This window comes from Bos indicus x Bos taurus, chromosome 7, assembly GCF_003369695.1.
Source record: "Bos indicus x Bos taurus breed Angus x Brahman F1 hybrid chromosome 7, Bos_hybrid_MaternalHap_v2.0, whole genome shotgun sequence".
NCBI lineage: Eukaryota > Metazoa > Chordata > Mammalia > Artiodactyla > Bovidae > Bos > Bos indicus x Bos taurus.
Genome location: NC_040082.1, coordinates 88,823,057 through 88,848,551, shown reverse-complemented (window position 1 = coordinate 88,848,551; position 25,495 = coordinate 88,823,057). Strand labels below are relative to the sequence as shown.

The 25,495-nt window shown below is 37.7% G+C and overlaps 1 protein-coding gene across 1 annotated transcript in view; it reads right to left on the bottom strand.

The window, feature by feature from the left end:
• RAD50 (RAD50 double strand break repair protein) overlaps positions 1-25,495 on the bottom strand; it is a 109,553-nt gene that overhangs the window by 23,979 nt on the left and 60,079 nt on the right. The window contains exons 12-21 of the mRNA XM_027547086.1: positions 24,290-24,465; positions 23,565-23,802; positions 17,299-17,488; positions 14,803-14,929; positions 13,967-14,160; positions 11,629-11,739; positions 11,095-11,187; positions 10,897-11,010; positions 4,012-4,139; positions 1,891-2,115 (exon numbers count right to left, since the gene is read on the bottom strand). Of these exons, the coding sequence (XP_027402887.1) occupies positions 1,891-2,115; positions 4,012-4,139; positions 10,897-11,010; positions 11,095-11,187; positions 11,629-11,739; positions 13,967-14,160; positions 14,803-14,929; positions 17,299-17,488; positions 23,565-23,802; positions 24,290-24,465 (1,596 nt within the window). The remainder of the gene's footprint in view (positions 1-1,890; positions 2,116-4,011; positions 4,140-10,896; positions 11,011-11,094; positions 11,188-11,628; positions 11,740-13,966; positions 14,161-14,802; positions 14,930-17,298; positions 17,489-23,564; positions 23,803-24,289; positions 24,466-25,495) is intronic.

The following is a 25,495-nucleotide window of genomic DNA, read 5'->3' as shown; positions in this document are numbered from 1 at the left end:
AAATAAATACAACTAAGTAATCAATCACAATGAAATGAATGGACTAAATTCACTAGTTAAAAGACAAAAATGAGTTGATTCACTTTGTTGTACAGCAAACACAACACTGTAAAGCAACTATATTCCAAAAAAGACAAAGATGGACAGACTGAATAAAAAATAAAATTTTCCCATGCACTAAAATATACTGTAAAGTTATAGTAATTAAGACAATCTTGGTAACGGCACAAATTGACCAATGAATTATGAAACCCAGAAATGACCCATGCAACACATGGTATAGTAGCCAGGAAACTGGTATCCATAGGAAAAAAATGAAATTGGATTCCTACCTTATACTGTACACAAAATTCAATTTAGAATTAGATACTTAGATGTATTTGAGTGTGAAAGCAAAACTTTAAAACTTTTAGAAGAAAATATAGGAATAGGGAAGGATTTTTTAAAAAAGACACAAAAGAGCTAACCTAAAAAGATGAGTAAATGTAACTACCTAAGAATTAAATCTGTTTATTAAAAGACACTATAAGAAAGTAAAATGATAAATATAAAAAACCTGATAATTATAACACCTATAACAAAAAATTAAAATTCAGAAAAGATAAAAGAACACATGCAAATCTGTAAGACCATCAATAATACATTAAAAATGGGTACAAAATACAAATATTTCAAAGAAAAAACATGATCAGAGATGTTCAGCATCATTAGAAATCAAGGGACAGCAAGGCTTTCCTCGTGGTTCAGTGGTAAAGAATCCGCCTGCCAGTGCAGGAGACACAGGTTCAACCCCTGGTCCAGGAAGATCCCAGAGCAGTAGAGCAACTAAAACCCATCTGCCACAACTAGAGAGCCTGTGTGCCACAATTACTGAGCCTATGCTCTGGAGCACAGGGATGGCAACTCCTGAAGCCCACACACCCTAAAGCCTGTGCTCTACAACAAGAGAAGCCTACGCAATGAGAGAAGCCGCACAACACAACTGGAGAGTAGCCCTCCACTCCCCACAACTAGAAAAAAACGCCCCACAGTAATGAAGACCCAGCAAAACCGAAATAAATTTTTTTTTTTAAATCAAGGAACTTACAAATGAAGACTATAATGATTTATCATTTAAAACCCATTAAACTGCAAAAACAAAATCGGCAAAATCAATGTCACAATATACATCAAAGGTAACTATTATATCCTGTTAGTGGTATAAATCATTAAAACTACTTTGGAAAATAATTTAACATTATTTTGTGAAACTGAGCATACCCTGCAACCCAGCAATTTTACTCCCACGTGTACTCCAGAGAATCTCTTCATTTTTACTCCACAACACGACAAATGCTCCTGGCAATAAGGGTTAGATTAGCAAAGGCCTGGCAACAACCCAAACTCCATCTACCAGAAAATGGATACACTACGGTATATTTCCACAACAGAATTCTGTACAGCACTGAAAATGCATAAACCATAGCTATAAGCAACTTAATAAAAGCAAAACAAAACAAAATCATTTTTTAAAAAAAGCTAAAAAAGTGATACACTTTCCAAAATTATTTTTTTAAAGGCAGAGATAGGAAAAATCTGTGTCAGCAGTTACGGGGAGTGGGGATGACAAGTGATTGAGATGAGGAGGAGCATCTCAGTGGACAGTAGTTAGTGATAATGGTAGAGTTCTCAGATTGGGTATGGGGGTGGGATCATGATGCTCGTTAATATTAATATGCCTTATAACTTAATTTCGTAATTTAAGTAAGCATGCTTTACTTAACATACATACATATATTTTTCTATTCTCTGCTAGGTATGAAATACATTAAAAAAGTTAAAAGGGAGTGGTAAGACTAAATTATGCTAGTTGATACTGATTGCAGTAGGAACCAAATCCCCAGTACTTACTGGTCAAGGGTCTTATAATAGATGTCCAGATCCTTGTTCACAAGCTCTGTTGTTCTCATAATAATCATCATTTCCCTGTACTTTTCCTCAGCATCCCGAAATTGAGGTTCTCGAAGTTCTTTCTTAAAATGAATAATTTCTTCCTCATAACCTTTCTGTCGTCCTATTGCCAAACTGTGATTTCTTTTTATATTGTCTATTTTTTCTTCCAACTTCTGATGTTCACTAGGAGGGAAAATAACAAATGAGGACCATTTTTAGATTTTAGCAGCCTACAGTAGAAAAGCCCGATTTCTTCAGCTAGATCAATAAACCATCCTCTTTGCAGCCAGAATACAGTCTTCCCTTGCTTTTTCTTTACGGCTTCAGTACCACAGAAAACTTTCTTCTTTTCACGTCTCTGAAGCATCCAGGTTTCTAAATAGCTGATTTGTGTGTGCTGAATAAAGTACTCTCATAACACGTGAACACTGAAAAAGTTCCTGATGTTTACACATTAACCTAAGTAAAGTACTTCTGGCGATTAATATTGCAAGTTTACGAACTTCTCATTGTGAACTAAGTGCACAACTCTGAGCAGTTACTAACAGGTTTCATCAGTTTGTTCACAGTATGTTAGACAAAATAAAATTTTATCTCAAACTATTAATTTATGCAGTAATACTACTAATAGTTTATTTTCCTCTATGAAAACAAAATTTCTCTTACATAAGTATAAAAAGCATCACACTGATCAAAAAGTAAAATACTTAAACTTTTATCATAACTTGGTAGGTAATGCAGATTTTAACATATGCTTTAAAAATTTTCATTCAACAATTACTTATTAAATGTCCTCTTATTTGCCAAGCACGCCTCTCAAGTTTATGAATATACTTAAAGAACTGGCCTGATTTCTGTTTTGTTGACACTGCTGTTGTGTCCTGGTTGAAGACAGGTTTGAAAAAGAGCAGTTGTGCTTAGCAGTCTGAATGAATGTGAAAAGCACTTTTATGTGCCAATTACAGAAGGAATTATAAAAATATCTGATTTTGGTCTTTAGTAGCAAGGAATATACGGTTTCATTTAAAGGCTTTTTCTATAAGCTTTCCCCCCGCCCAACTTGGCACCAAGAGCACCAACATTACAATGTTAAATAGTGCAGCCTGGAAGCTAGGATATCTGGGTCATGTTCCTGGCTTTCATTCTAATTTCCTATTATCTTTTTTTTCTGGGTCTCAGTGTCCTAATGCATAAAAAACAAACAGGCTGAAAGATAAAGAGCTCTTCTAGTTAAGTCTTATTTCCTTGATATATGAGATTGAAAATGGCCAAACTAAGAGAACTTACAATAACACAGGAGTAAATATTTGTTAGGTTTTAATAACTAAATTAAATTTCAATTTATTATATCTTTCAGAAAAACATAAGCATTCTTTGATCCAGATTTCTTTGTGAAGTCAAGAAGAAAAATGAAAATTCCATAAGGAATGGCTGAATGAATGAGTATATCTAACCAGCTGAGGTGGGACCAAAAACTCTGGCTAGTACAACCTTTAACACCAGACTAATGCCTCAGCATCAACCAGCTTCCTACAGAATTCCTAAGGCAAAGAAACCAAGAATAAAATCTTTTCTGCTGTAGCAGGAAGATAGCAACTATAGTAAGTACCAACAAAACCAGATGAAAGAAGAATCTAATTAATCAAAGGCTCTGGCTGGCACATAATTATACCCGGGACCATGTACAATGGGTCACCAAGGACAAAGAACTGGCTGTAGCTCCACTAGCAATTACAGAATGTGTAAGCACTGACCCAGGCAGGGTTCAGAGGCCAGACAGTCTTTCTATCATTAACTTGTGAAGCAGGCTTGCTAAAGTCTGTGAATTAGGTATTTTTAATACTGGCTATCACTGCATAGTTACAATGTGACTATAAATTCTGTGTTACTACTTCTTCAGTAATTTGGTTTATAAAGCCATTAAACATATTTGTATGCAAGTGCCCACCTTCTTTCAAGTTTGAAAGGACACTTCGGCCACAGGTTTAAATTCTTTAAAAAAAAAAAAAATGCATTGAATATATTTCACATGTCAATAATAAGGACCTTTATTTAAACTAAATATTTTTAAAAACGTACTTTTTCATTTGTAAAACCTGCATTTGACCCATTTCCTTCAAATGTTGTTTTCTTTCTTCTTCAACTTCTTTTAGTTCTTCATTTCTTTTTCTTAAAGTAAGGTTATCCTGTAGCCACCTTTCTTGTATCTAAATGTAAATATTAAATTCATTAACAAAAACAATCAAGTTACCAACATGTGATTCATAGCAGGTAACTGGCAACAGGCAGTTACCTGCTATGAATTCTGAGTCTAATGAGTCTAATTCTGCCTTAGACTCACGTGTAACTCGGTAGAGGGAGAAGCCAGTGTAAAGGGACCTCCAGGCCTAGACAAATCTGGAAGGCCCATATACACACAAAACAGACATTTAAATGATGAGAGAAAACGCTACAACTAGATCTTCAGTATTTCATACCTAGGCCCCATAGGATCATCTTTCCTAAGAACCTCAAAATGGAGCCCACTGATCTAAGAGATACAAGAGAGCAAGACTACTATCGAAGACTCCCCCACTTTTTTTCCCTAGTTGTATTTGTCTACTAACATGTGCCAAGACCATTATATACTGTATGTCCGATAAGATCTTTACCTTCAAGCTGACAAGGCAGTAAGAAATTTCACAAAAATAGTATGTCTATATACTTGAAGACATTTTTTTCTGGCCACTGAATGGAACTGAAAAACTTTAAATTTAGCTGTTCTTGTTGAGTAGTTTTGTCCTTAAAAAGCAACCATTAAATCATCTGGTGGCAGCACCACAATTATTTCAGTAGTTTCCCTGGTGATTATAATGGACTATGTTGTCAAGAGATGAACAGAATACAATTTATAAGTTGACTCTTTGCAGCTTAGGGAGAAAAAGTCTTCCTGCAAAAAAATGGTGGCTTGGCCCAAAAGAGCCTGAATATAAAAAATTTACCTTAAGTTTGGAGTCAGGCCTTTTCAAAGAAGACCCTTCTACAGCAACCTGAAAAAAACTCAGTGTGGAGGGAAGTGGGGGTGAGGGGAGGAGGCAGATCTTTGATAACATTTTGTTGCCAAAGTAATGACACCAGAGTCACCACGGTTTTGGGAAGTGGGAGATCAGAAGGGAAGCCACTTCTCTCACATGCTTAATGTTCACATCCAATCCTGCCCATCTATAAATCACTATTCCGAGTTTTGCTGGTGTTTTTTTTTTTTTTTTTAACTTCATTAAGGCTCCTTTCAGTCTTCCTAGAACTAATAATGTAAATTATACATATCTATTAAAGGCATCATTATAAGCTAGAGACGACGAAAATGATATAGTTGTAAACTACCTTTTGTTGCCAAGGCAACCTAATGTACCACCACAGCTGCTATGACTCCCTAAGATTCTTCCATGGGGGACTATGCTTATACTTCTTCCTTATTAGGAACAAAAGAATGTGGCATTGCTTGCTTTTATCTAACAGAACAATGGAATTTGCTTTCATGAATACCTGAAAGGATTCTCTGAAGGGCTATCACATTCTTAGGTGAGACTGATTTTTTGCGTGAAATAATGTTCCTGGTCTGTTAGCCTGCATGGTCACCAGAAAGCTAGAGATTTCTTTCTTTCAGGTCAGCTTCTGATTGCTTTTTCATTCAGGAAGACAGTATACAGCACAGTAGTTAAAGAGTATATAGGCTTTGAAGTCAGGTATACCTAGGCTCAGATCTCAGCATTGCAACTTTCAAACAGGATGACTCGGGCAAACTAGTTTAAATTCTCTGAGCCTCAGTTTACTTGTAACATAGGGATAATAATACCACCTGTCAAGAGAATTACTTTGAATATTAAAATAGTTATCGTATATAAAAAGTACTAAATACAGTGCTTAGCTCAATAAGCTAGTGAAATATTTTTTGGGTCCAATCTGTGCTGTACTTTAAGCAGTAAAAATTCCAGTTACAGTCTTCAAAATATAAAATATCAGAGGAAGGAGATAAAGTATCAGAGAAAACTAGATGCAGTCATAAAACTGTTTTTCCATTATACTAGCAATTTGACGATGTAGGGTCAACTTCGACTCTGTTACTTTTATGACCTTTGGCAAGTCAGGTCACCTCCAGTTTCCTTCATCTGAAAAATGAGGAAGATTATTAAACTTCCAAATTTTTAAATTCTGTGGAGTAAATTAACAGGGCTTAAGTACATAAATATGCTGTTAGGTTCTTCAACTGTTTGATAGTAATCCCAATCACTCAGTTCAGAGAGTAGTTAACGCATGCGGTTTGCCACCTAAAGGAAACATGAAAATTAGCTGCATTACAGGTACCTGTGATAGAGTCATATGCTGAATAAACTACATTCCAAAATTCACCAAAAGTCTAGTTGGGGAAAATGTCACTTATAGAGCAATTTCCTGAAAGCTATACAGTGCTCTGACTCAGGAACTGATATATAGTTAATGGGATACATCGGAACCCCTGAGGACCTTTAACAATACATGCCTCTGCCCATGCCCCAGAGGTTCTGATTTATTGATGTGGAATGGAGACAGATGTGTATTTTCAATAACCCAGGTGATTTATTTTTTTTAATTGAGGTGTAATTCATATACCATAAAATTTGCCACTTTAAAGTGTACAATTCAGTGGTTTTGGTGTATTCATAAAGTGCTAATTCCAGCACATTTTATTGCCCCCCCCAAACTCCACACCCATTAGTAGTCACTCTCTATTCCCTTTTCTCTCCTTCCCAAGCAACACTAATCTGTTTTCTGCCTCTATGATTTGCCTATTCTATACATTTCATGTTAATAGAATCATACAATATGGTCTTTTGTGACTGACTTCTTTCATTCAAGCATAATGCTTTCAAGGTTTGTCCAGATTAGAGCATCTATTATTTCCTTACTTTTAATGGTTGAGTAATATTCCATGAGGACTTCCCTGGTAGCTCAGACGGTAAAGCGTCTGTCTACAATGCGGAAGACCTGGGTTCGATCCCTGGGTCGGGAAGATAACCTGGAGAAGGAAATGGCAATCCACTCCAGTACTATTGCCTGGAAAATCCCATGGACAAAGGAGCCTGGTAGGCTACAGTCCATGGGGTCACAAAGAGTTGGACACAACTAAGTGACTTCACTAATATTCCGTGACGGTTAATTTTATATGTTAACTTGACACCACAGGGTGCCTAGACACTGGTCAAACATTATTCTGTCTATGATTCTGGGTGAGATTAAAATTTAAATTGGTAGACGGAATAAAGCAGACTGCCCTTCCTAATGTGGATGGGCCATATCCAGTCAACTAAAGACCTGAACAATCATCCTGCCTGACTGTATGAGCTGGGATGGTGTTTTTTTTTTTCCCTGTCTTCATATTTAAGGTGAAACCTTGGCTCTTCTTGGATCGAGAATATTTTAGCTCTCCTAGTTCTCAGGCCAGAACTACACCATCAACTCTCCTAGGTCTCCAGCTTGCCAACCACAAATCTTGGGAATTCTCAGCCTCCACAATCACTTGAGTTAATTCCTTACGATAACTATCTTTGTCTATATCTTTATCTGTATTTATCAGTCTCTTATTGGTTCTGTTTCTCTGGAGATTCCTGGCAAATATATATGAATATACCACATTCTGTTCATCCATTCATCAGGTGATAACCACTTTGGGCTGTTTTCCATATTTTATGCAAATATATTGGAGCGGGCAATGGCAACCCACTCTAGTACTCTCGCCTAGAAAATCCCATGGATGAGAAGCCTGGTAGGCTGCAGTCCATGGGGTCGCTAAGAGTCAGACACGACTGAGCGACTTCACTTTCACTTTTCCGTTCATGCATTGGAGAGGGAAGGCAACCCACTCCAGTGTTCTTGCCTGGAGAATCCCAGGGACGGGGGAGCCTGGTGGGCTGTTGTCTATGGGGTTGCATAGAGTCAGACATGACTGAAGTGACTTAGCAGCAGTGGCAGCAGCTTGCAAATATATATTTTAAGTTCTTGGTTATATACTTAGGAGTGGGGAAAACCCATGTGATTTTGATAGGTGCCTATAGCTAACTCCAATACTTTGGCCACCTCATGTGAAGAGTTGACTCATTGGAAAAGACTCTGATGCTGGGAGGGATTGGGGGCAGGAGGAGAAGGGGACGACAGAGGATGAGATGGCTGGATGGCATCACCGACTCGATGGACGTGGGTTTGGGTGAACTCCGGGAGTTGGTGATGGACAGGGAGGCCTGGCGTGCTGCGATTCATGGGGTTGCAAAGAGTGGGTGACTGAACTGAAATGAACTGATAGCTAACTTTTGCTCTCCAAACACTCTAACGTTTATTTTAGGCTCCAAGCATACCACCTTCTATAGAACCTTCCTCAGGGGATAATAAAGGTACTGAAACACACTGTAAAAAAAAAAAAGGCCTCATGAAGTTTGTTGAAGACCTGGTTTCCATTAATCTATACAGTGTCTTCCTTTCTTTCCATGAATGCCTACAGAGACATTTTTCTCTGGTCTCAGTCCAAGAAACTGGTTTGTTTTTAGTTTTGAGACAATGTGAATCTTAATTATGACTTTCTCTTTTCATGTGACTACTGAGATCTTCAGCAAGCATATCAGATTTCATGGCCTACATTTTATATACTTAGTACTCTCCTGCTTCACTGCCTTCTTCTTATCCTTATTTCTACACTGTTTCATTTTCTCATTATTACTTAGCATTGCTTTATGTAAATAATTAGTAAACAACTTCTAAAACAAGGTAGGTTATAAAAGTAAACTAATGTAGTCAGATCTACTAAATTTAGACCATCAACTTGAAAAGGGTCACGGACTGGTATTATCTTAATTATCTCTATATAGTTGTATGGACTTTATTTATAGATTGTGATCTTAAATAGAAAACACACATAATAAGCTAATGGTAACTATTATATATGCAACATGAATTTATATAGCATTTATTAGATAGCAGAGATTCGATTTACCTCTGACTGATACTCATATGGGAAGGACTGATGCTGAAGCTGAAACTCCAATACTTTGGCCACCTGATGCGAAGGTCTGACTCATTTGAAAAGACCCTGATGCTGGGAAAGATTGAGAGCAGGAGGAGAAGGGGACGACAGAGGATGAGATGGTTGGATGGCATCACCGACTCAATGAACATGAGTTTGGGTAAACTCTGGGAGTTGGTAATGGACAGGGAGGCCTGGCATGCTGTGGTTCATTGGGTCACAAAGAGTCGGACACGACTGAGCGACTGAACTGAACTGATACTCATATTTAACATTCCTGGCACTATGGCCAGAGAATCTGTAGATATGGCTAATCTTTAAAGAGATTTTAACCATTATTTATAACCAAGTGTTTAAAGCATTCAAACATCAAATTTTGTTCAAAACAGCAAGAACAGAGAAATGGTATAGTTTTTAAGGATATTAACCATTATGTTCATATAAGACATGTTGAAAATTTTCTTCTCAATGTGATTTTAATTATACAGTAGAAATCAACTTCTTTAATAGAGAAAGCAAATAAAGGAATCAAATGAAAAACAATATAGTCTACTTACAACATTTAAGAATAACATAGAGAAGTGAGACTGACAATTGTCAGCAGGGGAGGGAGACTTTTATGTTTTTATGTTTAAATTTTTACCAAGGAAGTCTCTTACTGAAAACAAAAAAGGAAAGAAGAAATCACGATGTTATTAGAATTGCTTTTCTCAGGGAACCCTCCTACACTGTTGGTGGGACTATAAATTGGTGCAGCCACTGTGGAAAAATGGTATGGAGGTTCCTCAGAAAATTGAAAACAATTACCATATGAACCAGCAATCCCACTCGTGGGCATACATCCCGATGAAATTATAATTCAAAAAGATACATGCAGCCCCACCTTCACAGCAGCACTATTCACAATAGCCAAGCCATGGAAGTAACCTAAACGTCCACTGACAGATGAATAAAGATGTGTACATACATATGGAGTATTGCTCAGCCATTAAAAAGAATGAAAATAACTATCTGCAGCAACATGGATGCCACTAAAGATTACACTACCTGAAGTCAGAAAAACAAAGACAAATACCATATGATATCGTTTATATAGAGAATCTAAAATATGATACAAATGAACCTATGGTGGCACAGTGGTAAAGAATCCGCCTGCCACTACAGGAGATGCAAGAGACGCGGGTTCAATCCCTGAGTCAGGAAAATCCCCTGGAGAAGGAAATGGTAACCCACTCCAGTATTCTTGCCTGAGAAATCCCATGGACAGAGGAGCCTGGTGGGCTACATTCCATGGGGTCACAAAGAATCAGACATGATTGAGCATGCATGCACACACATGAAACAGAATCATGGACACAGAAAGACTAGTGGTTGCCAAGGGGGAGGGATGTGAGAGAGGCTGGGGACTGGGAGTTGGGATTAGCAGATGCAAACTGGTATACAGAGAATGGATAAACAACAAAGGCCTACTGTACAGCACAGGGAACTACATCGATATCCTGTGATAAACCATAATGGACAAGAATATGAAAAAGAGTGTGTATGTAATACATAACTGAGTCACGTCACTGTACAGCAGTAACTGACACAACATTGTAATCCAAATATAGTTCAATAAAAAAAAGAATACAATCAGAAAAAAAATGTTATGCTCAAAAAAATCACAATAACTTAAGTTACACCAAGTATACTTTTTTTAAATTTCCTTTTACAAATGAAAATGTCTCTTTTTATCATGCCACAGGAAAATTTGCTTTGTCTCTTAATAACGTAAAAGAGAAACATATTTTTTATATAAATATATACATAAGAATTGCTTTTCCCTACTGTTTTCATATCTACTCAATGCAAGTATTGAAGAGTAAAAAATAAAAAAGATAAGAATGTTACTGGTATAAAAACCACCATAAATCATCAGCAAAAAAAGGACCTACCTTCTGTGTATCAATATCTTGTCTCATGATTCCCATTTCCTTATTAATCTTTTCTTTGTGTTTATCGCATTCACTTAGTTGAGCTATTACTTTATTAAGTTCAGTTTCTTTTTGCTACAAAAAAGAAAATTTAAGTATAAGAAATAAAAATATAAACAAATCATTTTAAATTATATTCAATTAAGTAGTTTTAATTACCTTCTTATAGTCATCTTTTCCATCTTGAATATAATTCTCAATGTCTTTCATGTAACTGTGAATATTTTTAACCTTCTCTTTGATTTCATTTATCTGTAGAAAAATGTTTATTAAATATTGGGCGTAGGCATTTAGGAAGATTTATTTCCAAGGAATATCTTATATTAAGGTAACAAAAACTTAACAGGAGCATACAGTGAAACATGGGCTTGGAAGTTAGAAACGCTGGGTTCCAGTTTCCATCACTGACACATTTTATCTCAAATCAAATTTTATGACCTCCCTTTATTACCTATGGGATTAGATTAAAAGCTCTCAATTCTCAAACTTCTATTAATAGTTTACATCAAGAAGCAAAATAATACCAAAAAAGTAAAATAATTTACAATTAATCCTTATTTAAAAAAGATTATGTCACAAATATCATTTTATCATGCTTTTAATTTCATGTGAAATACCAGTGTCCAACTTGGTGCTTTTAATATAATAATTAAAAAAATGTTTTTGATAAATATATAATAAACAAAATCTTACTTTATCTTGTGCTGTTCTGTGGCTTGTATTCTTTTTGTTGATTAATTCTTCTTTCTCCTGCTGAAATTTTTCCAGTGTTGTTTCCAAAGGGCTTAGCTGCTCTTTAGCATCCTAAAGATATAAAAAATATAAGACCTTATATAATAGCATTACATTATCATATTTCACACTTCATAGTTATAATAAAACCACTTTCTATGTACCAGGCTTTAAAAATCATTTAAAAGATTAAATCATTCATTTGCTCCTTTCAACAACCCTATGAGAAAAGTACCATTATTTTCATGCTAAATTTCAGATGAGCACAGAAATGATTTGTCCAGGGTCCCCTAAACCAGTAAACGAAGGAGCCAGGATTCAAATCTCATTCAACTCCAGAGTCACTCTTTTAGCCACTATGCTATACTGTGTCCAGCAAGTATATATGCTATACTGACTTCTTTTTTTCTTTTCAAAATTTTAATTTTGTCTTGGGGTATAGCCAATTAACAATGCTGTGACAGTTTCAGATGAACAGGGAAGGGACTGAGCCATACATGTACATGTATCCATTCTCCCCCAAACTCCTCTCCTATCCAGGCTGCCATATAACACTGAGCAGAGTTCTGTGTGCTACACAGTAGGTCCTTGCTGGTAATCCATTTTAAATACAGTGGTGTGTACATGTATACCCCAAACTCTCTAATTATCCCTTTCCCTCATCCCTCCCCAGCCCGGCAACCATACGTTCTTTCTCTAAGTCTGTGAGTCTCCTTCTGTTTTGTAAGTTCATTTGTATCATTTCTTTTTAGATCACTGACTTGATTCTTAATCTATGCTATGTGCTTCCAGTTATGAGCATGTGGCTTCAGGTACACATTTTCCTGAGTTTGTAGGGGTCCATATCAGCTCTGTGTAACTGAAGAACAGGAAAGCTCTTTCAGTTCAGTTCTTTCTTTCACAGATGGAAATATGATCATAAAGGAACTTTTGACATTAAGCTTAGCTTGCTGAAGCTAAGTAGATATTTTATGGTAATTTTAAACCATACTAGTACATTGATGTAGATGTGTCCTGACTTATTTTGGAAAGAAAGGGGTTTTCAAAAAACTTTTAAACAGAAGACCACATCATTTGGCCTTGCAACATCTCTATAGCATAATATAACCATTGTTCAAAACCCTGATCCTCAAAAGATCCTGAAGTACCTAAGTGAATTCATAAAGGTAGAAACAATTGTTCAGAATTAGTTCAGTTGTGGTATATTTTATATTAGGAAGTGGTTAGGTATGGTAGGAAGTCAAATGTCTTACATATCATAAGATATATACCAGTAAATTAACTCTGTCTCCTTCTAACTGTATGAACTTGGACAAATCATGGGATATCTGGAAGTCTCAACTTCTTTTTCTATAAGAAGGAAATTTTGTCACATTTACCAAAATGATACACTGAATGCAAAATGAGATACAATAGTTTACATGTCACAATGTTTATTTTTTATAAAAAATAAAAAAGGTAGTACTACTATTTATACGATCCTCTAAGCCTCTGATATTCTGTAATCTAAAACTACTTAAGAAACATTTATAGTAACAACAGATTCAGTAATATACTTAGTTCTTACTGAATGTGCATGGTTATAAACCTAGATAAGACTATTTTTTATAAAACTGTTCAAAAATTTAATTGGCTGAGTCTTAGGTTTGATTGGGGGCTTCCCTGGTGGTTCAGCTGGTAAAGAATCCACCTGCAACACAGGAGATCTGGCTTCGATCCCTGGGTTGGGAAGATACCCTGGAGAAGGGAAGAGCTACCTACTCCAGTATTCTGGCCTGGAGAATTCCACGGACTGTAGAGTCCGTGGGATCGCCAAGAGTCGGACATGACCAAGCGACTCTCACTTTCACTTTTTACTTAGGTTTGATTAAACTAGATGAGGGATGCCAATTAGGTTCCATTCCACGTGTCAACTCAGTGCCTGCTGATTGTAGTGGGAAGTACGCTGAAATTACATCTGGAATCAAAAAAGAGTGCTATGTCTGAGAGGCAGTAGCTGCCATCCATGTGGGATTTTTAGATAAGACAAATCTCCAGTACAAGTAGGAATCCTTATATGGAGTTAGCAGCCACCACCAGACCACCCCCAGTAATAGGAAGTTTACTACTTAACCAGGCAGCCAGTTCTTTCTTATTATGGCCAGTAAATCTTCTCCCAGAAGTCTTTTCCTATTAGTACAAGTTCTGTATACCATTTTGATTTGATTCTCACAATAACCATATTTTGGCCATTGTCCCAAAAAGAGCATTTCATATATCTGAACTAATTTTAAAAACAAATATATATGAATGCTTTTACCTTTATTTCTCTGTGTAAGGACTGAACTTCAGTGGATAATTCCACAGTCTGTTCCTCTAGCTGCTGACGACGTTGTAAATTAGTGGATATCTGAAGTTTCTCTGATTTAAGTTCATTTGTTGTGCTTTTTAGGTGTTGAATCTGTTCCTGCTGGTCCTGTATAAGCTTACGGTTCAATTCTATCTTACTAGAAACTGCATGAGAACACATCCATACAGTGATTAGTGGAAGGGCACAGAAAATACTACAAGTAACATCTTTCCCGTTTATAGGTCTGTGGCATTCACAAAGGCTGAGTTTCTGTGGGTTCCACCCACTGCAAGAAAAATGCCAGAACAATTTATCCAGCTCCCAAACCCGCCTGCTGCCCCAACAGCCATGCGTGAGCTCACAGGACAGGTATGACTGAGAAAGAGAACAGCTTATCTATTATTTGGGGTTTCCTTGTGGCTCAGCTGGTAAAGAATCCGCCTGCAATGCAGGAGACCTGGGTTCAATCGCTGGGTTGGGAAGATCCCCTGGAGAAAGGAAAGGCTACCCACTCCAGTATTCTGGCCTGGAGAAATCCATGGACTCTATAGTCCATGTGGTCACAAAGAGCTGGACATGACTGAGCAACTTTTACTTTCCATCTATTACTAATTATTTAAAAGTTCCTATTATTCAAAGTCTGTTCTGGACAGAAAGGAAACAAAGAAGTGATGCTTTTGAGAAAAGAAAGTGACTATACCATTGACTGGAAGACTGTTCCTTGTCCACATAATAGTTATAAAATTAGTGGTAAAAACCATATGCTTGGAATGTTGAAGTCTTTATAAAGAAACACACTCTATTACCTGTATCTAATTTGTGTTGTTTTTCTTGTTTTTCCTGGTTTACTTGCTGAACACTTCGATCCAAATCTAGTCCTTGGAGTTTAGCTGCTTGCTGTGCAATTTTTCTTTCAACATCTTTTAGTTCCATCTTAAGAATAAATAAAAGTTATTTCCTTTAGGAAATTTATGACATTATCAGTATTCAAAATCTTTAAAAATTAACTGCTTTTAATTATTTTAAAAATCTAATTTGTAACTGTTCTCAGACGTAATTTTAACAAATTTTAATACAATAAAAATGAAATTATTTTTATGCTTCAGTCAGTCAGTTCAGTTGCTCAGTCGTATCCAACTCTGCGACTCCATGGACTGCAGCACGCCAGGCTTCCCTGTCCACCGCTAATACCTGGAGCTTGCTCAAACTCATGTCCATTGAGTCGGTGATGCCATCCAATCATCTCATCCTCTGTCGTCCCCTTCTTCTCCTGCCTTCAATCTTCCCCAGCATCAGGGTCTTTTCCAGTGAGTCAGTTATTCACATCAGGTGGCCAAAGTACTGGAGTTTTGGCTTCAGCATCAGTCCTTCCAATAAATATTCAGGACTGATTTCCTTTAAGATTGACTGGTTTGATCTCCTTGCAGTCCAAGGGACTCTCAAGAGTCTTCTCCAACACCACAGTTCAAAAGCATCAGTTCCTCGGCACTCAGCTTTCTTTATAGTTCAACTCTTGCATTCATACATGATTACTGGAAAAACTACAGCTTTGACTATACAGACCTTTGTCAGCAACGTAACATCTCTGCTTTTGAATATGCTGTCTAGGTCGGCCATAGCCTTTCTTCCAAGCAGCAAGCGTCTTTTAATTTCAGGCTGCAGTCACCATCTGCAGTGATTTTGGAGCCCAAGAAAATAAGGTCTCTCACTGCTTCTCCATCTATTAGCCATGAAGTGATGGGACCAGATGCCATGATCTTAGTTTTTTGTATGTTGAGTTTTAAGCCAGCTTTTTCCCTCTCCTCTTTCACTTTCATCAAGAGGCTCTTTAGTTCTTCTTCACTTTCTGCCATAAGCGTGGTGTCATATGCTTATCTGAGGTTATTGATATTTCTCCTGGCAATCTTGATTCCAGCTTGTGCTTCACAGAGCCCGGAATTCCTCATGATGTAATCTGCATATAAGTTAAATAACAGGGTGACAGTATACAACCTTGACGTACTCCTTTCCCAATTTGGAACCAGTCCATTGTTCAATGGCCAATTCTAACTGTTGCTTCTTGACCTGCATACAGATTTCTCAGAAGGCAGGTAAGATGGTCTGGTATTCCCATCTCTTTCACAATTTTCCACAGTTTGTTGTGATCCACACAGTCAAAGGCTTTGGTGTAATCAATAAAGCAGAAATAGATGTTTTTCTGGAATTCTCTTGCTTTTTCGATGATCCAACGGATGCTGGCAATTTGATCTCTGGTTCCTTTGCCTTTTCTAAATCCAGCTTGAACATCTTGAAGTACAGGGTTCAGGTACTGTTGAAGCCTGGCTTGGAGAATCTTGAGCATGACTTTGCTAGCAGGTGAGATGAGTGCAATTGTGCAGTAGTTTGAGCATTCTTTGGCATTGCCTTTCCTTGGGATTGGAATGAAAACTGATCTTTCCCAGTCCTGTGGCCACTGCTGAGTTTTCCCAATTTGTTGGCATATTAAATGCAGCACTTTCACAGAATCATCTTTTAGGATTCGAAATAGCTCAACTGGAATTCCATCACCTCCACTAGCTTTGTCCCTAGTGAAGCTTTTTAAGGCCCACTTGACTTCACATTCCAGGATGTCTGGCTCTAGGTGAGTGATCATACCATTTTCATTATCTGGGTCATGAAGATGTTTTTTGTATACTTCTTCTGTGTGTTCTTGACACCTCTTCTTAATATCTTCTGCTTCTGTTAGGTCCACACCATTTCTGTCCATTATTGTGCCCATCTTTGCATGAAATGTTCCCTTGGTATCTCTAATTTTCTTGAAGAGCTCTCTAGTCTCTTAATTTTATGCTTAAGTTAATTTAAATGATGAAAATAAAGGCACCTTCCCAGGTGGCTCAGTGGTAAAGAATCTGCCTGCCAATGCAGGAAACAAGAGACGCGGGTCTGATCCCTGGGTCGGGAAGATCTGTGGAGAAGGAAATGGCAATCCACTCCAGTATTCTTGCCTGAAAAAATTCCCATGGAGAGAGGAACCTGGTGTGCTACAGTCCATGAGGCCACAATGAGTCAGACCCAACTGAGGATGCAAATTAAAGGAAGCAGACTAAAAAAGAAAAATAAACATAATTCTCCTAACTTATAGATAAAAAGAACTAAACTCAGAAATGTAAGTTAAGCAGTTACTCCCTAAAACTACCTGAAATTCAGAATACGGAACTCTAAACACAATCTGTACCTGAAAACTAGCTACTGAAACACTCACACGTCATTTTCAAACCACCATGAAACAAGTTTTATTCTGCGTTAAACTGCAGTAACTGTACCTGGAGCCTCTCCATAATTGTAACATCTGTCAGACACACTTTAGCACTTTCTTCCTCTGGTATAATTGCACCCAAGAGTGTTTCCTGTTCTTCTATGTCATTCTTGAGGCGCTGTATGTCTCTGTTCACATTCTGCAGTTTGTTTCTTAATTCTGGTATTTCCTTCTCCTTCAAATCAATTATGCTTTGCCTTCACAGAAAACACAATTAAAAATAAGCAATGTAACGTTTCTTCATAAGGAAATGGAGGTTACATATTTTTTGGCAAGAATACCATAGAAGTGATGTTGTATCCTTCTCAGGGCATCTTTAGTGGGCACATGATGTCAGTATGTTACTCTTACTTAGAAAAGACAGTGTCAGCCAGATTTATCCACTGTAAAGTTACTATTTTTCTCTATGTAATCAATAAATATCTAGGAGAAGTACACTGAAGACAATGTAAACATTCTGTTTTTCCTCAAACCTTTGTCCACTGATTTTATTACCTATTGAGAGATCTTCATAGCAACAATTTTACCATGCTGTCTGACAAATAGAAAGATATTTTACAAATTACCAGACCATACTCATCAGAAGTGTCAAGATCATGAAAGACAAAGAACTATGGTAGGACACACAAGAGCCTAAGGACAAATATTAATAACAAGCATAATACATGCAATGTGGAGATCCTAAGTTGGATCCTGAAATAGAAAAGGGATATTAACAGAAAGACTGCTAAATCTCAAATGTGGTTTGTAGTTTAATAGAATTATACCAAAGTTAATTTCTTGATTTTGATAGCCATATTATGGTAACATAAATTGTGAACATCAGGAGAAACAGAGTGAAGGATATATGTGAACTCTCTGTACTATCTTTGTAAATTTTCTTTAAGTGTAAAATTACAGAATAAAAAGTTTTAAAAGTTTAAAACTTAAAAAAAAAAAACTTTAAACATTAAAAAAATGAAGGATGGAAGAAAAGAGGAAGGAAGGAAGGAAACCACTCAGTCAAATGCTACATGGGTTTATGGTACAAAAGCTGTTGAACCCACTTTACTACTGCTACTCTAGCTGATGAGTTATCACCCCCGTGGCAGGTACTGGCCCCAAACCTGTTTTTGTTAATACCTCGGAAACAACAACACTTGTATTTAATCTGAAAAATAAAAAGCTATTAAGCTTATTTCAGAAAAGTTTTAAATTCTTAATCAAAATCAAATTAGTATGATAAATTAAACTGATTTCTAATGAGAATCTTGTAATAAACTAGAAACTCAAGCATTAGCTATTACACTGTTATTACTTAATGATTTTTTAAGTCCACACTATGACCAAGAAAAGCCAATCAACCAATCTGTGGTGACAAAAGCCCTGTAATCTTTTATATCAGAGCAATGAAAAACTTTCCTGAATAAATATGAACGTATTCAGATTATGAATAAGTCATGCTCACATTATTTCTTGATGTTATGGACCAGAAGTTTGTCTTAAGTTATGTGCCCACTACCTAAAAAGTGACAAAGTTACAAAAGCCTAATGACAATCAAGCATTCACTTGACTGGGTCATCTTTGTGGAGAACTATAGGCATCCATTAAATTTTAACCCCATTTTTACATCTGCATACACACACATAGATGTGGTCTCTGTAAAAAAATAGCAGTAACACTATGACCAATAAAGGAGAAGGCAGTGGCACCCCACTCCAGTACTCTTGCTTAGAAAATCCCCTGGATGGAGGAGCCTGGTAGGCTGCAGTCCATGGGGTCACTAGAGTCGGACGTGACTGAGCGACTTCACTTTCACTTTTCACTTTCATGCATTGGAGAAGGAAATGGCAACCCACTCCAGTGTTCTTGCCTGGAGAATCCCAGGGACGGGGGAGCCTGGTGGGCTGCCGTCTATGGGGTCGCACAGAGTCGAATATGACTGAAGCGACTTAGCAGCAGCAGCAGCATGACCAATAAAAAACAGCAGAAGTAACACTATGACAGTTTCTGGGCCCAGGCCTTAACACATTTGCTCTTAGAATACTTTCTGTGGTAATCTAGCCACTATGCTTCCAAAAGCCCAAGACACAGGTGGAAGCCTCATGAAGGCATTCTGCGTGACAGCCCAGGTAAGCCTGTGGCCAACAGTCAGCATCACTGCCAACCGTATGAGTGAACCATCTGAATGCCCAGGCCAGCAGAGCCTCAGATGAGCTCCCAGCCAACAGTCAGCATCATCACCAGCCATATGAGTGAACTATACTGAATGTCCAGGCCAGTAGAGCCTTGAAATGACTGCAGCCAATATCTGACTGCAATTGCATGAAAATACTCCAAATAAGAACTACTTAGTTAAGCCCAATTATCCCACAGAACCATGGAAGATCATAATAAATCATTGTTGTGAGGTACCAAGTTCTGAGGGGGGTTTGTTATGCAGCTATAAACACAGTTACTACAGTTCTCATTCATTCAGCAAATAGTTACCAAACTTACAAAACACAAAGAATTATGGAGGCACAACAATGATTAAGATATATACCTTACTCTGACAAGGGGAGCTGTGTTGAGTGTTGATTTCTGCTCTTCATAATTTATCAGTTTAACACAGAACTACATGTACTTTCTACCAACTACTAATTTTATCTTTCACTTGATGTCTTTCTTTTTAAGATCCTGCCTTATTCCATTTCATTCTCAAATTATTGCTTTTGTCTCAATACGACATGCTCTCTGTAGCCCCTAATGATCTGGTTTTTATTCTTGATGATTATATTAGTTATCTATCGCTACATAACACAACACCCCAAAACTTAGCAGCTTAAAACACAATAGCACTTATTTCCCACAGATAGGAGGATTAGCTACTATCTGGGTATTTTTGACTCAGGGTGCGTTACTGAAGGTGCAGTCAAGCTGTGAGTTGCAGTCATCTGAAGGTATTACTGCTGGAGAATCTGCTTCCAAATGGTACATTCACTCATGTGGTTGTTCAAAAGCCTCAGGTCCTCACCAAGTGGGTCCCTCCAAAGGGCTGCTCACAACACAGCAGCTGGCTTCCCCCAGATCCAAGAGAAAGAAAAGGAGAGCAGGAAGCTACAGTGTCTTCTATAATCTGATCCTCGAAGGAACATGTGATCACTTCTGTTGTATTTTACTGGTTACACATCCTGGAACCCATCCTGGAACATGAGGGACAACCATGCAAGAATGTGAATGCCAGGAGGCAAGGATCGCTGGGGACCATCTTACAGGCTGGCTACCACAAAGCACATCTTCTTGCATCTTTCCTTCTCCTTTTCCTCGCACTCCTCTTCAGTTTTCCAAGTCAACATATCGTCCTTATTTTTTGCTTTTAGAGTTTTTCTCACTTTAATCTATTCAATGTAGGCTTTACAAATAGCTGTGAAAAGAGAAGTGAAAAGCAAAGGAGAAAAGGAAAGATATAAGCATCTGAATGCAGAGTTCCAAAGAACAGCAAGGAGAGATAAGAAAGCCTTCCTCAGCAATCAATGCAAAGAAATAGAGGAAAACAACAGAATGGGAAAGACTAGGGATCTCTTCAAGAAAATTAGAGATACCAAGAGAACATTTCATGCAAAGATGGGCTCGATAAAGGACAGAAATGGTATGGACCTAACAGAAGCAGAAGATATTAAGAGGAGGTGTAAAGACTACACAGAAGAACTGTACAAAAAAGATCTTCATGACCCAGATAATCACAGTAGTGTGTTCACTCACCTAGAGCCAGACATCCTGAATGTGAGTCAAGTGGGCTTTAGAAAGCATCACTAGAACAAAGCTAGTGGAGGTGATGGAATTCCAGTTGAGCTATTTCAAATCCTGAAAGATGATGCTGTGAAAGTGCTGTACTCAATATGCCAGCAAATTTGGAAAACTCTGCGGTGGCCACAGGACTGGAAAGGTCAGTTTTCATTCCAATCCCAAAGAAAGGCAATGCCAAAGAATGCTCAAACTACCGCACAATTGCACTCATCTCACATGCTAGTAAAGTAAGGCTCAAAATTCTCAAAGCTAGGCTTCAGCATTATGTGAACCGTGAACTTCCAGATGTTCAAGCTGGTTTTAGAAAAGGCAGAGGAACCAGAGATCAAATTGCCAACATTTGCTGGATCATCGAAAAAGCAAGAGAGTTCCAGAAAAACATCTATTTCTGCTTTACTGACTATGCCAAAGCCTTTGACTACATGGATCACAATAAACTGTGGAAAATTCTCAAAGTGATGGGAATACCAGACCACCTGACCTGCCGCTTGAGAAGCCTACATGCAGGTCAGGAAGTAACAGTTAGAACTGGACATGGAACAACAGACTGGTTCCAAATAGGAAAAGGAGTACGTCAAGGCTGTATATTGTCACCCTGCTTATTTAACTTATATGCAGAGTACATCATGAGAAACACTGGGCTGGAAGAAGCACAAGCTGGAATCAAGATTGCCGGGAGAAATATCAATAACCTCAGATATGCAGATGACACCACCCTTATGGCAGAAAGTGAAGGAACTAAAAAGCCTCTTGATGAAAGTGAAAGAGGAGAGTAAAAAAGTTGGCTTAAAGCTCAACATTCAGAAAACGAAGATCATGGCATCTGGTCCCATCACGTCACAGGAAATAGATGGGGAAACAGTGGAAACAGTGGCAGACTTTATTTTTGAGGGCTCCAAAATCATTGTAGATGGTGATTGCAGCCATGAAATGAAAAGACACTTACTTCTTGGAAGGAAAGTTATAGCCAACCTAGATAGCATATTCAAAAGCAGAGACATTACTTTGCCAACAAAGGTCCATCTAGTCAAGGCTATGGTTTTTCCAGTGGTCATGTACGGATGTGAGAGTTGGTCTGTGAAGAAAGCTGAGCACTTAAGAATTGATGCTTTTGAACTGTGGTGTTGGAGAAGACTCTTGAGAATCCCTTGGACTACAAGGAGATCCAACCAGTCCATTCTAAAGGAGATCAGCCCTGGGTGTTCTTTTTGGAAGGACTGATGCTAAAGCTGAAAACTCCAATACTTTGGCCACCTCATGCAAAGAGTTGACTCATTGGAAAAGACTCTGATGCTGGGAGGGATTGGGGGCAGGAGGAGAAGGGGACGACAGAGGATGAGATGGTTGGATGGCATCACCGACTCAATGGACGTGAGTTTGAGTGAACTCCAGGAGTTGGTGATGGACAGGGAGGCCTGGCGTGCTGCAATTTATGGGGATGCAAAGAGTAGGACATGACTGGGCGACTGACTTGAACTGAACATTAGATTAATTTTCCTAAAACACATTTTTCAATAAATCCCTGAGGATGGCTCCCCATCACCTAAAAGACAGAGGTGTAACTAGGAATGAACATAATGCAGCTCTGTCTTCCCTACTTATGGGAATCAGTCACTACAAACAGGTTCTCAAACTCCAGATAATGTTTCTACTACAGCACATGTCTCACTCTTCCCTGTCCTTTATACACACTGGTCTAATTTCCCTCTCCCCTTTCCTTCTCTTAAATGAATCAAATCTATTTTTCTATGCTTTACAGTCTTCCTTCCCTCAAAATTCTGTAGTCCACTGGCTTCTTTCTTCCTAACTAATGCATTTGTTTGAACCAATTAAGTTCTTTATCAAGTCTAACTTTCTACATCTAATTCTGAGAGCTTTTTTCCTTACAAAGATCATCAGCTCCATGAAGGTCATGTCTTATTGGTCTCTGTGACCATTTTTGTGCTCTATGTTCTGGGAAATACCAAGGCAATCTTCACATACTTTCTGACTTGATTTTATTTATAAATAGACCATCATCTGGATTTCTTATAGAAGAGAGGGAAAAATAAACAATAGAAATCATCTATAATTCATTCTTTCTGGAAATGAGAAAAACATAAGTATAGTTTAAAATTCGTCTCTTAAGGGGGGGCTTTCCAGTACTTTAATTCTTCTGCTGGTTTTAGAAAGTGACACGTCAGCAAATAGTCTGAAAATTTAGATTTAAAAATTTCTGCCCTCAACCCAAGTCTCAGGAATGAAACTCATACACACACTCACACAGAGTAAAGAATGTATCACCATCCTGTGAGTAGTTTAAGAAACAAACTTATTTTGAAACAAAACAATTCTTTCTTATCACATAAATTAACACGAGAATAACATTCCGGCTTAGATTCCCGACTTTAACCTCTATTCATTCAACTCTTGCTTACTGAATACCACCCTATGCTAGGAGGTAGACAGGTTATCTCTTACAGTGCTGCTATACAGGCACGGTAACGGGAAATTGCTATTCTCACCTCATGGGCACCAGTCCCAGCATTTCATCACGCCGCTTTTCTTTTTTCTTTAACTCTGATTCTGTCGACTTGAGCTTATCTGGAGCAAGCCTCAGCTTGGACTGCAAATCACTGATGACTTCTTGTAATTCAGCTTCTGTCTGAAAACCTCTCTGACAGACAGGGCAACACGACTGGTTTTCATCCGTCAGCTGAGTAATGAATTGGGAATAAACTGCTGTAGCTCCGGCCAACATGGCTATTTAAAAAACATATATATATATATATTCTCAGTGAGATGCACATAAAATATGGTTTTAATATATTTCTATCCTTTTCTGTAAATACATGATAGTCTTCTTGCTTTATAAACACACTATGAAAGAAATAAAAATTCTGACATTTAAATCTTCTCAAGGGTGCAATACATTCAGATTTATATATTTTCTGGTAACACAAAAAGTATAACAAAACTTATAGAGAGTGTTACGTGCCAGACACTATAATCTCATTTACTCCTCCCCAACATCCTGAGGCAATTATGTCCTCAGGTAATGAATCTGGAGTATAAAAAGTTTTAATAATCTGTCCAAAGTCATAAAGCAAGTAGGTTGTAGAACCAGAACTGAAACTTGAGCCACCTGGCTCCAGCAGCAAGTTTTTAAATCTCCCATCCTTAATAGCTACCTGTGAACAAAAATTCAAAAACATGAAAATGCCCTGATAACGTAAAGATCGTAACTTACCTCGTTGTTTTGACGATTTTTCAATTTCTTCTTTAAGTCTGTCCAAGTCACTTTCAAAATCCTGGCTGCCGCAGACATCAAACAATTTGTCTTCATAGCTGGACAACTGCTCTTCCTTCCTTTTTAGCTCAATATTTATATGATTTTTATTTTGCTCAGCTGAAGCTAGTTCCTTGCTAAAATAAGAAAATAGATTACAATTTTAAAATATGAGAAATGAATTCAAAGTGTGAAGGCAGATACAAGATAAACTCTGCCAGAAAATACTACAAAAGTCTGCTGTGACCAGGTGCTTTTTTTTTTTTTTTTTTACAAGTCATGGCAACAGCCCACTACTGCCTGCACTCTAGCCCTACAGTACACTGACGCACTCTGGTCAGACGCTGGCTCCCAGAAAAATGTGTACAGACCGAATTCTGCTTGGTTTGAGGGGGATCATGGTCTTAGATCTTGCATTAAGAACCTTAGCAAGGAGAACATGCTTCACAGATCTACTGGAGGGAGATTAGAAAAAAGGAGAGCATTCACTTAACTCTGTGTGAATCCTTTCAAAACTGTACTTCCATTCCTCCAGCAAAAAATGTTCCCTTTGTTCCCTCTTTGTTGCTGTCATCCAGTGAGTTGACCAAAAGGTTCATTTGGTTTTAAAGTAAAAATAAAAGACATTTTTCATTTTCACCAAGAACTTTACTGAACAATGTATTCACTGTTTTGTTCCACTACCTTCTGCCATTTTCTAGGCAACTCTTAATTCCATCTTCCAAAAACTTTATCTTTTTGAGCAAAGAACTAGTTGTTCCAGGTGCCTTTTATGGTCTTCCAAAGAACTGAAATTTTTTCCATTAAGAGAATTTCAGTTGGTCTAATTTGCAGCTGTACTTGTTGGAATTGTTTGGTTTTTTGGAAAGAGTTAATAGTAGAGGACTCACTTCCAATCCCACCATATACACAATATCAACTTCTTTGGATGAAGACTGGTCTTTGGTGTATGGTTGGTGGGTGTTCACTTTCCTTGACCCACGATCTCTTCCATTCCACATTATTGTACAGTATCCACTCTTCATTGCCTGTCACAATTTCTTTTAAAAATGGAACTTTTTGTTATGTTTAAGTAGAGAACTGCATGTGGAAATATGGTCAAGAAGGTTTTTTTCACTCAATTTATCTGGAAGCCAAACATCAAATCGATTAACACAACCAAGCTGG